The 13,782-nt window shown below is 35.5% G+C and overlaps 1 protein-coding gene across 4 annotated transcripts in view; it reads left to right on the forward strand.

Annotated features, from left to right (window-relative positions):
• LOC306888429 (SH3 and multiple ankyrin repeat domains protein 3-like) overlaps nt 1–13,782 on the forward strand; it is a 211,001-nt gene that overhangs the window by 172,363 nt on the left and 24,856 nt on the right. For all 4 annotated transcript variants that reach the window (XR_013785750.1, XR_013785751.1, XM_079446722.1 and 1 more), the window contains exon 14: nt 11,527–11,602. Coding sequence is in view for 2 of the 4 variants with exons in the window: in XM_079446722.1 (XP_079302848.1) it covers nt 11,527–11,602 (76 nt within the window). In the remaining 2 variants the exon portion in view is untranslated. The remainder of the gene's footprint in view (nt 1–11,526; nt 11,603–13,782) is intronic.

A 13,782-nucleotide genomic window follows, 5' to 3' on the forward strand; every position in this document is an offset into this window, starting at 1 on the left:
CTACACTTCTCGTATGGTCCGGAATACCTGTACACTATTTAGTATGCTGTTCAGCAAGTGTAGATTGCATTTATACACTAACACACTGGAATTTCCATCAGTGGTGTGCAGCGGGATCTGGAGAGCATGTCTGGAATCAGTAAACACCTACAGACCCACACAGACCAGCGTACCTGCTCTCTCTCCGTCTCTCTCTCTCTCTCCGCCCCTGTCTGAGTCGATGACTCATGCTTCTGAATCACCCAAATAGTTCCGTTGCTATTTTTAGTCTCATTTATGGGTTTGGGTGCAGAAACTCCCTCAGTTTTTTCTTCTTTCTTTTGTTTGATGTTGTTTTAGCAGACTCTCTCTATCCCTCTCACTGTCTGTCTCTCTTACGTAGATAGCAAACGCTTTTTTGGGTTTTCACATATTGACTTATTCAAACTTTTTTATGGTGCCGTCATTTGCAGAAATATTAGATGTGTTTGCTAAGGTAAGCATCACTGTTACTACTGATAATAGTTTAGATTAGTGATTTGAAATCCATAACTTTAAGTATACAAGTAACGTTTGACATCCTGCACCGTTTGGACTACAGACTTGAATGATGCTGGAAATTATGCCACTTGAGTTGTGCTATTATCTTTCCATCCAATCAGACCTGCAGTAGGCAATAAAATGAAAAAAAATCCTGTAGACTTGCATCGAGGGAAAGAACTGAGACACTTTAATTGACCAGAATATCATAGAGCGGTGGAGTTTTTTGACTTGGGCCAGTGAGCAACAACCCAGAAGACCATAGAAACAACCTAGCAAGCACTCAGAACAGCTAGCATAATTTTGTGTGTGTGTGTGTGTGTTGTAGTTCATCTTGTTATTGTGTCATTTTATAATGTGTGTACAGTTATCTAGGTCCATATATATTTGGACACAGGCACAATTTTTTATTATTTTAGCTGTTGACCAAAACGTATTCAAGTTACAGTTGTATAATGAATATGGGCTTAAAGTGCACACTCTGAGTTTGAGGGTATTGTCGCAATTGGAGGAAAGGTTAAGGAATTACAGCTCTTTAACATGTACCTCCCCCCTTTTCCAGGGGACTATAAGTAATTGGCCTATCGGTAAGCCTGATTCCAAGTATCCTGAGAGGATGAGCAATATAATTTATTTGATTACATTTCCTGAATCCAAACAATATAGAGCAAAATGTCCCTACGTATTCAACCCCAATATAAATGAAGACAAAAACATTAGTTTTCTGGTTGTCATACACTCATTAAGTTAGAATTTTCATCTGCCCAAGTAAAACGTTAATGTTATCTTGTGCTTTAGCAAGGTATCTCTGGCTAAAACTAGCTAACGTTAAAGTTAGTGAGTCCATGCTAATGTACAAACCTTAATAGTGGACTGTTCTCGCGTCTTGTACAGTGTAGGTCAAAACACATAAACGAAAGTCTACATTTCAGTGCCTCTCCATATTAAACTGGTTAAATGTACATTAATTAAATTGTACCCTGCAATACATGAACAGTGATGATCCTGCATGTTGTCATCCATGTTCGTGATGCTTGCATTGTGATCTGTTAACCCTCGCTTCGAGTTACCCACTGTATTTATTTTTTAATATTTTATAAATCCCTCCATGCAATATTTAATTCCCATTTGTGACCTTCTGTGTCCAAAATTGTGCAAAAACATCGTGGGACAAGGTTTTCACACTGCAGCTGTCATTGTAAGACAATGAGCAACTCCGTTTGTTTGTCCGAGAGAGCAACAGTAAGTAAGGGGGGTGGGGCTTACCGATCGGTCAGATGGACAGTTGGCTCAAAAGCCATTTCATTGACAGATGTTGGCTATCCCTTCGTTATTTCTACATCAATTAACCAGGTAAAAGGTCTGGAGTTGATTCTAAGTGTGCCATTTGCATTTGGAAGCAGTTGCTGTGAACCCACATCATGCGGTGTGGAGCTCTCCATGCAAGTGAAACAGTAAGGCTTGTTAGGCTTCAAAAACAAAACTAATACATCGGATAGATAGCAGGAATGTTAGGAGTGGTCAAATCAACAGTTTGGTACATTCTGAGAAAAAAAGAACGCACTGGTGAGCTCAGCAACATAAAAAGCCATGGACGTCCACGGAGGACAACAGCGGTGGATGATCGGAGGATCCTCTCCATGGTAAAGAAAAACCCTTTCATAACATCCAGCCAAGTTAAGAACACTCTCTAGGAGGTAGACTTGTCACTGACAAAGTCTAAAGAGGGTTCACCACAAGGTGCCAACAAGGCCAGATTAGACTTTGCCAAAATACATCTTTAAAAAAAAGCCAGACCACAACCTATACCAGAATGACGGGAAGAAAGTATGGTGAAGGTTTGGAACAGCTCATGATCCAAAGCATACAACATCATCTGTGAAACATGGTGGTTCTCATCGCCATCAAAATAAAAGTCCTGCCTCGAACACATCGGCCAAACAGAAACATTTGTTAGAATTATATGTGAGAGACAGACAGAGATTTGGAGATTTCAGAGATTTGCTGGAATTACTCTGTATGACATTTATGTTCTTAGTAGTGATTAATTGAATCAATAGTGCAAGTTTGAATATAGTTTCCATGGATACGGCCCGCTTGAAAATGTAGTTACTGAATTGACCTGAGAGCATGATTTATAAAGCCATCTGCACGAGGACAGATCATGACCAGATTTCTGGATTGAAAATTCAGTGTATTTCTAATTCAGATGTCAATATATCATTAACATTTCCAGTGTGCTATTATAAAATATCTTTACAAATAATTTATCTAGTTGAGTTCGGCCCAGCATGTCCCCAGTGGCTGCTCAGCTAGTGTGCAGTGTGTGGCTTTATGTTTGTAGGTTCCTAGTGTGTGCTTGGCCAGAGCCCTCGATTAGCATGTCTGTTGCTTTTCTCAGCTTCTTGTTGTGTGTACAGCATACATCGGCAGCTGTCTTCTAAGGGAGTATCTTAACTGAAATGGAACCTGACAAGTGTTTGATTAGGAACGCTCTACATAGACAGTAACTCTGAAACAGTGTTAAGATTCTGTGAATAGTGATATCTTGTCGCTAAGCTAACATTATCTTGTTCTAAGTACCAAGTACAGTATAGATTTAACAATTTTGAGATACGGTTTTGGTGTGGAATGAAATGTGTATTTATTATAAGGTAGTTTACTAGATTTTGGAGCAGAACTATTACACTAGGGGAAGAAAATTATGAAAATATGAGTAAATCGCATAAACAATTACTAAGAAATGGCAAGTAGCACACTGAATTAAATGTGAACTTTTGAAGTAGAAAAACCAAAATGGCATTTCCTTGTAAAACATGCTCCAGTAATGTTTTATTTATAATTTCGGAAAATAATTTTTGACAGTGTACAGTATGTGAAACACTGACTACTGAGAGAGCATTTTTGTGTCACACACACACACACACACACATATCTGCAGTAAACTGAGACTTACATTTAATGGTTTGGTGTAGAAAATAAGTTTTAAAATGTGTTATTTCCTCTTTCTGACAAAAACAGTCCAAGGGGTTTAAATTGTCTTTCGTATCACTGTCACTCAGTAAAATATGTCAGACCCAGTCGGGGCTGTCAAAAGGATTGTCAGTCACATGGTGAGAAGTGTTTGACTGTGTGACTAAAGGGTCCAGACAGTGACAGAGGAAGAGAGGGGGAAAAAGGCAATTTCTGTTTCAAAAGTGAGCGTTCTGTGGAGGCAACATGCTAAGACATTAGCGGTATATGCAATGTGAATGCTGTTTCGAAAGGTAGGAAAACCAGCACTCTTGGAAATCTTGCTTCAGCCAGTTCTAATGCAGCATTGAATGGGTTCTTTGCAGAGAAGCAATCCCAGAATGCATTTATGAGTTCAGTAATAAATCCAAAATGGTGGATGTGGTAAGAAAAAATGTTGAGTATTTCTGTAAAAACTAAAATAGTTGGGTGTCATTAAGAAATGATTATTTTGTTCAATATTTGTGTGTGCAGTAAACAGTACTATTCAAAAGTTTGGGGTCAGCAAGATGTTTTTGCTCTCCAATGGTGCATTTATTTGATCGAAAATACAATAAAAACAGTAATATCTGGGGGGGGGGGGGTTAATTTAAAATAACTGTTTTTAAATGCAATTAGTTTCCATGATGTCAAAGCTGAATAATGATTCTTCCGAAGTCATTCTAACATGCTGATTTGCTGCTTAAAAAACATATTTCATTATGTCATCAAAGTTGAAAATGTTTCGGCTGCTTAATATTTTTTGTGGAAACTGGATGCATTTTCAGGATTTTTTGATGAGTAGAGAGTTCAAAAGAACAATGTTTATTTGAAATATAAATCCTTTGTAACATTGTAAATGTCTTTACTGTCACCTTTGATCAATTTAATGCATCCTTGCTAAATAAAAGCATTAATTTCTTAGAAAATAAATCTTACTGACCGCAAACTGTTAAACGGTAATGGGTTGAATTCACAGGGAACACTGATAAAATATCATACTGATAAAATGTATATCCTGAATGCACTGTAAGTCACTTTAGATAAAAACACTGTGGCAAATTAATGAATAAATGTACATTTAGAAAACGAGGGAGAATGAGAGAGAGAGAGAGAGATATCAGTGAGAGGGAAGTTAGTGAGATAACAGCAGGAATGTATTCCATTAAATTAGCTTTCATGTTATTAATTTCTTTTCTGCAGGTTAAATGTGATTTCATTGTACGGTGGCTGTTTTGCATACTATTCAGAGATAGTTACTATGGGAAACACGGGATAGTCTGAATATGTATGTGTTTAACCTTGCTTTATCCTGAAGGGAAAGTTTTAAAAGAGTCAACTATATTTGTAAGTATGTATTGCTTGCTATGTTGTTGCTAGGGTGTTCTGCATGGTTGCAAAGAGAATTTTTTTTTTTTATGATTATATGTAAAAAAAAAAAATAGAAAGAATGAAACAGTATTTTCTTTAAAAACATACCACAGTAATCTTCTATAACTTTGAAAAAGAAATTTTACGTGGTAGGTTCTTTTATACGCTGGTCTGTAGATACAGCTCGAGTCCTTCAGCAATAGTGAAAGTGACGCTGGCCTTATCAAACCGCACTAATGATTATGTGCCTGCACAGGCTGAAGTGAAGTGAATGAGGCGTGTCACATGATCAGATGTGTTGAAGGGTGACAGGTTTGGCTCGGTGAGACTGTCGAGCGGGTGAAGGTGAGAGCGTGGAATCTAATGAAGGCCTGTAATCTGCTCTAATGTGTTTCTGGGAGGGCAGAACTCATTCCCAGGGCGCACAGTGCCGCTGTTGGTGATTGTGTGTTATTGTGTTGCCATGCTTCCAGAGTTACCATGACAATGCATTTTGATTAGATAACAGTCCTGGTTTTTGGCAGGTTTACATTTCTATATACACACACACGTGCGCGCACACACAAAACATAGTGCACACACTAATACTGAAAGTGAAAGTACGTCACGTGTGGCCAAGAATGGTGACCCATACTCGGAATATGTGCTCTGCATTTAACCCTTCCAAGTGTACACACACAGTAGTGAACATACACACACACACACCATGAACACACACCCGGAGCAGTGGGCAGCCATATTGCTGCGGCACCCGAGGAGCAGTTGGGGGTTCGGTGCCTTGCTCAAGGGTCTCACCTCAGTTGTGGTATTGAGGGTGGAAGTGACCGCTGGTTATTCAGTCCCCCCACCGACAATTCCTGCCGGACCTGAGACTCGAACCTGCAACCTTCAGGTTACAAGTCTGAATCTCTAACCATTACGACTGCCCCCATATTTACTCTGTAGTAGACTTATATTTTGTAAAGTTTTTGAAAGGCACATTACAAACAAAATTAGTAGTAATAATAAGAAATAATAATAATAATAATAGTTAAACATAAATAATATACTTTTTCTGTAATAATCTAAGTATAATGTTTATAAAGTATCCTTGTGTTTTGAAAAGACTTGATATAAATAAAAAATATATTCTTTTGAATATTAGACTGATTGATTGTATAGTATCCTCCAGTTTTGGAAAGGCTCTATATAAAATTATTATTATATTATTATTATTATTATTATTATTGCTGCTGCTATTATTAATAGTAGAATAATAGACCTTTTATTAATTAATCTGAGTTTAAAGTTTTTAAACTATCCTGAGTTTTGGAAAATGTGCTATATAAATAAAGATTATTATTATTATTGCTGCTGCTATTATTAATAGTAGAATAGTAGAGTTTTTATTAATACATTTTTTGTTTATTATTAATTGGAAATGTGCTATATAAATAAAGATGATGATGATCATTATTAATAATACTATTATTATTATTATTGATAATACATTTTAGGGATTCATCTGACTGATTGTAAACTATCCTTAAGTTTGGATAGGCGCTATATGAATAAAAATAACTTATAGTAGTATTATTGCTTTGTTATTTATACATTTCTAAATAATAATAATACACAGGACAAAAATGGGTTGCACTTGGATTTTGAGGTGGGGAAACATTACTTTTTAAGGCCTATTTTTTACATTAGCATACAATTAGAATAACTTTTTTAAATGTCCTACTTGTTATATATTATTGTGGTTGTATAGAAATGAGGTCAAATATTGTTTATTTCTGCTCTATTGATCGATTGATATTTTTCTCTGTTTACACAATCCTTGTTACATCAGCAGAAAAGTCATTTCAGAGAGTTGATTAAAAAATGATCAGCATTTTGTGAAACTTCAGCACTATTCGTACCAATGTACTGTAAGACTCTTTACATAGGAAAGCTTGTGCTGAAGTGCTGCTTACTGCTCATGTACACTGCTGTATGTTTTTAGTGAAAGAAAATATTACTTTCCTCTGAGTCTCCCAGATTCATCTCTCTCAGGTCTCACCATTCATAATCCTCATCCTATGACTTGGGAAAAATGGGCTGCTTGCCGTAAGAGAGACAAATGCAGCGACCCCTTTCTCTCATCTTGGCGCAAAAAAAGTGGCTCGGTGCAGGGCAGCCAGAGGCCATGGAGAGACAGAGAGATGTCTGGGAGAAAGCAGGAGAGATTAAAAACAGTGTTGAGGATGAAGGGAGAGAGTGTAAGCGTGAGGTAATGCCGAAATCACAGCAGCAGCTATTCTACTTCTGAACACTCTGATCAAGCGTGGAAAGAGACCCACCGCCCCATTGATCTGACCTATTTACTGCACCGTGTGTGTGTGTGTGTGAGTTGCTGTGAAAGAGAGAAAGAGTGTGTTAGTAAAGATATGTATAGTTTTATTCAGCACCACTGAGAAATTAAAGTCTGCTAATTTAATATTTGGAATTAATCGGTTTGTTTGGGTCTTCCGCTCTGCTGTTTTTAATGGCTTTCAAAAGCTCGCGAGTCTCTCTGATGTGTGTTTGGATAAAGGACCCTGTTGCCAAAAAAAGGAAGCTTTGAAAGCAAACTCAGATCGTATCAGTAAGCTGTGGAGATGAGAACACGACAGACCCCGCTCAGAATGAATCACACATGTCTGTTCAGAGCGGCACAGAGAGAGATCGAGGACTGAATGTATCTATCAGTGTGCTGAACTGGGACGCTGTTGTCTGGCCAAAGGCACAAGCTTTTCTTAGAGCTCTGCCCCTTCAGCTCTAGATATCCACAGCAGAGATACGACTACACCTGCAGTATGGCAACAACAATCAATTAATCTGATGATATGTTGCCATTTCAAGATTAGCAGCATCAGCTGATAATTTGATCACTTGGTCAATTAACAGACATACACTTAACAAGTATTTGTCTCCCCACTTTGCCAGTTCCAAATTCTACTGACAGCTCTGTCAATGTCAATGCTGTAAACTATTTCTGTTTGTTTGTTTTGTTTTAAAAAAAAATTATATCATTGAATTGTATTCGAGCATTACATTAGTTACATTACATTTTATTCATTTATTTGTTTAAAATGTGTTATTTTAGGTGGGGGGAGTGAATGTCCAGCGCTCTCTCCACCTTCAATACCACGACTGAGGTGCCCTTGAGCAAGGCACCGAACCCCCAACTGCTCCCCGGGCGCCGCAGCATAAATGTCTGCCCATGGCTGCCCACTCCGGGTGTGTGTGTGTGTGTGTGTGTGTGTGTGTGTGTTCACTGCTGTGTGTGTGCACTTTCACTTTTCACACCACTTAATTTATTTATATTTATTAACTCAGTAACTCAAGTTTTTATTCTTAATATATTTTAGAAGTCTTACAATTTATAGTTATTTCATATATTTATTTATAATTTATTGTTTCAGATATTTTGTCATTTATTAATGTACATATATGAAGTGTATATATATGTGTGTGTGTGTGTGTGTGTGTGTGTGTGTGTGTGTGTGTGTGTGTATTATTTTTCATTAGAATTTATAATAGATATATGTTCAGATATGTAATAGTCTGTACAATTTATAATTTTTTCGTTTATTTTGTTAATTTATTTATATTAGTTAATATATTTTATCAAATTATTTATTAATTTGTAACAGATATATTAATTACATTTATACAGTCTAATTTTATTTATACATAGTTTTGTTATATATTTTTATTTTATTGTTATTTGTATTCATAATTTATTTATTTAAAGATATATATTTATCTGTATATAATTCAAATGTTATTTATGCATAGTTTCTGTTATATATCGTTTATATTTTATTATTTGTATTTATAATTTTATTAATAATTTATAATAATTATTTATATTATCATTTTAAATCTATTATAATTTATTAATGTATTCATCATTTATGTATATTTATTTATTTATTTAGAGACATATATTTATCTTTATATAACTCAAGTGTCATTTATCTAAAAAGACCTTTATAAAGCAATAAGGTTAAAAACATCTTTTTTTTTTTTTTTATTGTCATTTCCTGTTTCAATGGGGATGAAAAATGTTATTTACACCCGCAGCGGATAAACTCTTCCAGATGGCTTGGTGCCTCTTTCACATAGCTGATGTAAATCAGAGAAATTCTCACAGTGCCTCATATCTTGGAGATCTATTCTGCCATTTGTTTTGATTTTTAAAAAAATCTGCATATTAGACATCTTTAGGCTTTAAGTGTGCTTTCATTTCAAAATCTGAGTACTGGCCATCCACATCCCACCTGTGGCATACGGACGCTTCCCATAATCCCTCGCTGGCACCAAGGCACGGCCATGCATGGTGCTGTTCATTTAAAGTAGGAGCATATTTTACAAAAGCATTTAGCACTTTAAACTGTTGAGCCGGAGTGTGATTGGTTATGGGGCTTCGACAAGCTTCAGTCATTGATCACGTCATCAAGTTGCCACAATGAAGCTTTGAGACTCTGAATGCCTTTATAGACTGTCACTCAACTGATCAAGACTTTACAGAGAGTCATTTTTGCTTCTGAAATACGGGATTTGCCATTGAAGTCATTGATTATTTCTCCCAAGATGGCTTGATTCTCCTGCATGGACATTTGTCATTTCCTACAGGCTTTTTGCAAGTATTTTCATCTTTTATTTGCAGTTTGGTGTGTTTAGTGATTCTGAATAGATCGGTAGCTATATGCAGTCCTATGGCATCTCCCTGTGGTCTTGATTGGTATTGCAGGTTGACGTACTTTGTTACTGTATATTTGAGCCTTAAGTAATTTTAAGTTAAGTTTTTAATGTCTGCAGTGACATTTTTGCAAAGTATATTTAAAAAAAAAGAACACTGAAGGTTTGAATCTGTCTTGAATGTATTTTGTTTAAAAAATAACATGGAATTGAAAAGTAATAACAGAATACAAAGGATTTTGTGAATAGAAAAAGTTGGGGGCCTTGCAGTATTGTTTTGGAGAGGAGGGGGCCTTGGAGTAAAAAAAGGTTGTGAACCACTGCTATATGCAATACTAATACCAGTGCTTATATATGTGCATATATATCACCCTCTTTCTCTCTCGTTCTCTCTTTCCCTCTCCTGTGAATTTGATCTGCGCGTCCTTCCTTGCCTTCAAGTCATTAAAATGCTAATGCATGCTTTAACTTCTCAATTCTGTGGTGACAGAGTAGGACACAGTCAGTAGATGTAACTCTTGCTTTTGCTCTCTCTCTCTCTCTCTCTCTCTCTCTCTCTCTTATATTCTTTCTTTTGAAATGTAATCAGTTATCAATATAATGTAATTATTAATCACATTAGTCTGTAAAGTGACTAAAGTGTCAGTAAAACAGGCAGATTTTTAGACTTATGGAACTGAGTTAAAAACTGTTTTTTTTTTTTAAAGTTCAAAATTTTTTAAAGCAAGTTTTCCTATTTGTTATGAGCTGTTTTATTTATCTATTAATTAATAATTTTTTTATAATTAGTTTATTCTTTAATTTAGCTTAAATAATTTGTAATGAACTAATTTTTTTATAATCTATGTAAAGATTTATTTTTATTAATTTATATGCATTTATTTCTGTACAGTACATATACTACTGTATATTTCATTTGAAATATTTTGTTAAAAAGGTTGTCTCATTTTCATCTTTTTATTTTATAATATATAATATTGTTAATTGTTTTTCTTCAGAAATTGCAGTCATAATTTAGTTATACATTTAGTATCTATAAGTATTAGTACAAATCTGGCTTCATATACACAATATTCATCTGTCATTTCTTTTTAGGGGCTGACAGACAGTATTATTACAGTATGGTTTCATAGTGTGCTGAACTTGTTTATTTTGAAACATCAAGGAAACTTTTATGTATCATAATATGACTCCTTTAAACACACAATCAGTAAGACACTTTGCCGCCTGTCAAAGCAAGAGAGGGCTGAAGAAGAGCAGACATGCACAGTGGGAATACCAGAGTGTGACACAGGAAGGAGTGGACACAGGGGACGGAAGAAAAGACAGAGGAAATATGCATTAGTAATCAGACCAGAGCAAGTGGGTCACTGAGTTTATTAAGAAAGGGGAGAGAGAGAGGAAGACATCTCGAATTCAATAACACACAGAGCAAAGTGTAATTCAATAACCGCTGTAACACAATTTATAATGTATCTAGGAAAGAAATGCATGTGCTCGACGGTCTGTTCTTGCTAGAAAATATTTGTAAGATTCATTATTTGTGAGATTGTCAGGGTGTGTGTTTGTGTATGTTTGTGTGTGTGAATGTGAATATGTGCATATGTGTGTCGGCAGTTTGGGCTTCTGTAGGGGAGCAGTGCATTGATTTCCAGCCCAAAGTCCAATCACATAAATCTAGTCTGGCTTGAGACACCAGAGCTATTAGCCAGACCCTCTGACTGGATTAACGAGACGCCATTCTCTCATACACACAAATATACAGTTGACCTTGCCTGTGCATTTAATTAAGATTGTCTGCATTTTCACACACAAACAAACAAACGCCCACATTTTTGCAGAAGGCTGATTAGAGACATGCAGTCGGCTCTGAAATGCAAGGAAAAAATGACAAATAGGGTGTGATTAATGTTTAATGTGTGTCATGTTTTTTTTCAGAGACGAGAGAGGACCGAAACAAGAGGCTGTTCAGACATTACACTGTGGGCTCCTACGACAACTTTACCTCATATAGGTAATGAATGTATGTGTGCATGCAGAAAATATATACGTTGGGCATTTTGGTTATCAATAGTTCAAAGCAAACCTGAGAAAGTTAGTCTGACTCGGTGGAGTCTGTCATTTGTGGTATTGAGTTTCTACTGCCATCTAGAGGATAGAAGTTGTGAACACACATTACATCATGCTTTTGATTTTTACCACTCATATTTGCTTACACGTTCAGTTCTCATTTCACATTTTATTGCATGCAACATATTTCTTTTTTTTCTGTTTGTTTTAGATTAAAAAAATAAATGCATAATAGCTTGATTCCCTTGAGAACAGAGAACTGCATTAAATTTTACAGCAGAGTGTAGTAAAAAACAATCAGCGCGGGCTATTAAAAGAGAGGTCATGTTTTACATTATGCTCAATGTTACAGTGTAATTGGATATGCAAATCTACTTATGAATCATATCTACTGTGTTTCAAGGGACAGTTAAATTAGATTGTATGAATGTAGTTAATTCTGTCCCACCAACGAATATGCAACAAAACATGATGTTGTATGCTTTAATATAAAAATAATGACAAAATATATGTGTTTTCTATATTTTATACATCATTTTATATTATTAAATGCATTTATTTTATTCAGAATGAATACATTTAGATATCTACTACAGTTTCTCACAGCATTCCACAGCTTCTCATTTAAAGTTTGTAGTTTTATACTACAAAAGTTTGTATGTGGTATACTTATATTGATGCAAAAACATCAGAATGATTTGATTTGCACCCAAGAAGCCAAATGGTGACATTGGTGAAATATCGTTTCACTATACAAAGTTGCAGGTCAGAGTTCATCATGTTTAAAAAAAAAAATCATAATTTTTTAAATTCTATGTAGCTATATACTTTATTCAGGCTAGTGCATATGTAATTTTGGGGATGAAAACGAGGAAAGATAGAAGTACAGTTTAATGGAGTGTACTGTTGTTTAACAAACCTACCGATTGTTCGCCGTCTTTCTGGAAAACAAAAAACAAAGCAAAACTCCATAAAGTTTTAAAAGCTATAAGTTGTGAAAAATAAGCGATATAAGCTTATACAGTGTGTGCCATTCTAAAGATTGTAAGTGAATCCCTCACAGCCCTTATTTTCATCCACGGTAAATTCAGTTTGGCTAAGGTCCAAACCCATTAAGGTCTATTGAGGCAAATTCTTTACATACTCTTGCACATCCATTCTCAACGCAACACATAAGCAAGTTTTTGTTACTTCTATTTGAATTCTGTTGATTCTGCATGTGTAATATATTTAACACTGTAACGTGTTTTCAAAATTAAAGACTGATGAGATGAGTTTGGGAAAGGAGTAATAGAGAGAAAGAATGAGAGAGGATTAATTACTGGAGTCTAACTGATACTTTTCACTCCATTCATCTTCTCTTGCCAGGATGCTCAACAACAGCAGCCTAAAGAACTGCACCCAGTCAAATCAATTACCTACTGAAATTGACTCGAAACGTACAAGACAAATGAAGCCTCTCCCAGACTCTTAAAATCATCTGTTTCTCAATATGAGATGTGAATGAATGACCATCACCTTACTGAAATCCTCAGTAGGGGCTCTGTTTAGAGTAGCTGTTGGAAGATGCCATGATGGCGATCCATCTCTGAACTCCAAATTGTCATTGTATCAAATTATTATAAATTATTTTTAAATCATTATTAATAAATGAATTAATGAATCAAATTAAAATGTTAAAGCGTGTGAGTACGCCAAACTGTGCTCAGCTAAAATGAGAAGTCTGCTAATTGGTTTAAGCTGTAAATGTTAGCATGTGAACTACGTTCAGGAAATGTGTTAAATCTACATATTTGATATTAAATCCAATTATTATTGTATATATTAGCATGTGTGTGCCAAACTACAGTCATCTATATGAATAGATTTAGACTGTTAGCATGTAAGTATGCTAAACTATGTTCCGCTAAATCTGTTAGGCTAATCGATTTAAACTGTAAATATTAGCACGGGAGAGTGCCCAACTAAGTCTGCTAATTTATGTTAGCGTGTGAATGTGCAAAGCAACTTCAGCTACAGTATATCCGCTAATCCATTTTAACTTTAAATGTTAGCCTAGCATTAGCCTAGTGTGCCAAACAATGTACAGCTAATATGATATGTTCGCTAATCAATTTAAACTGT

Source organism: Barbus barbus, assembly GCF_936440315.1.
Source record: "Barbus barbus genome assembly, chromosome: 22".
Lineage (NCBI taxonomy): Eukaryota > Metazoa > Chordata > Actinopteri > Cypriniformes > Cyprinidae > Barbus > Barbus barbus.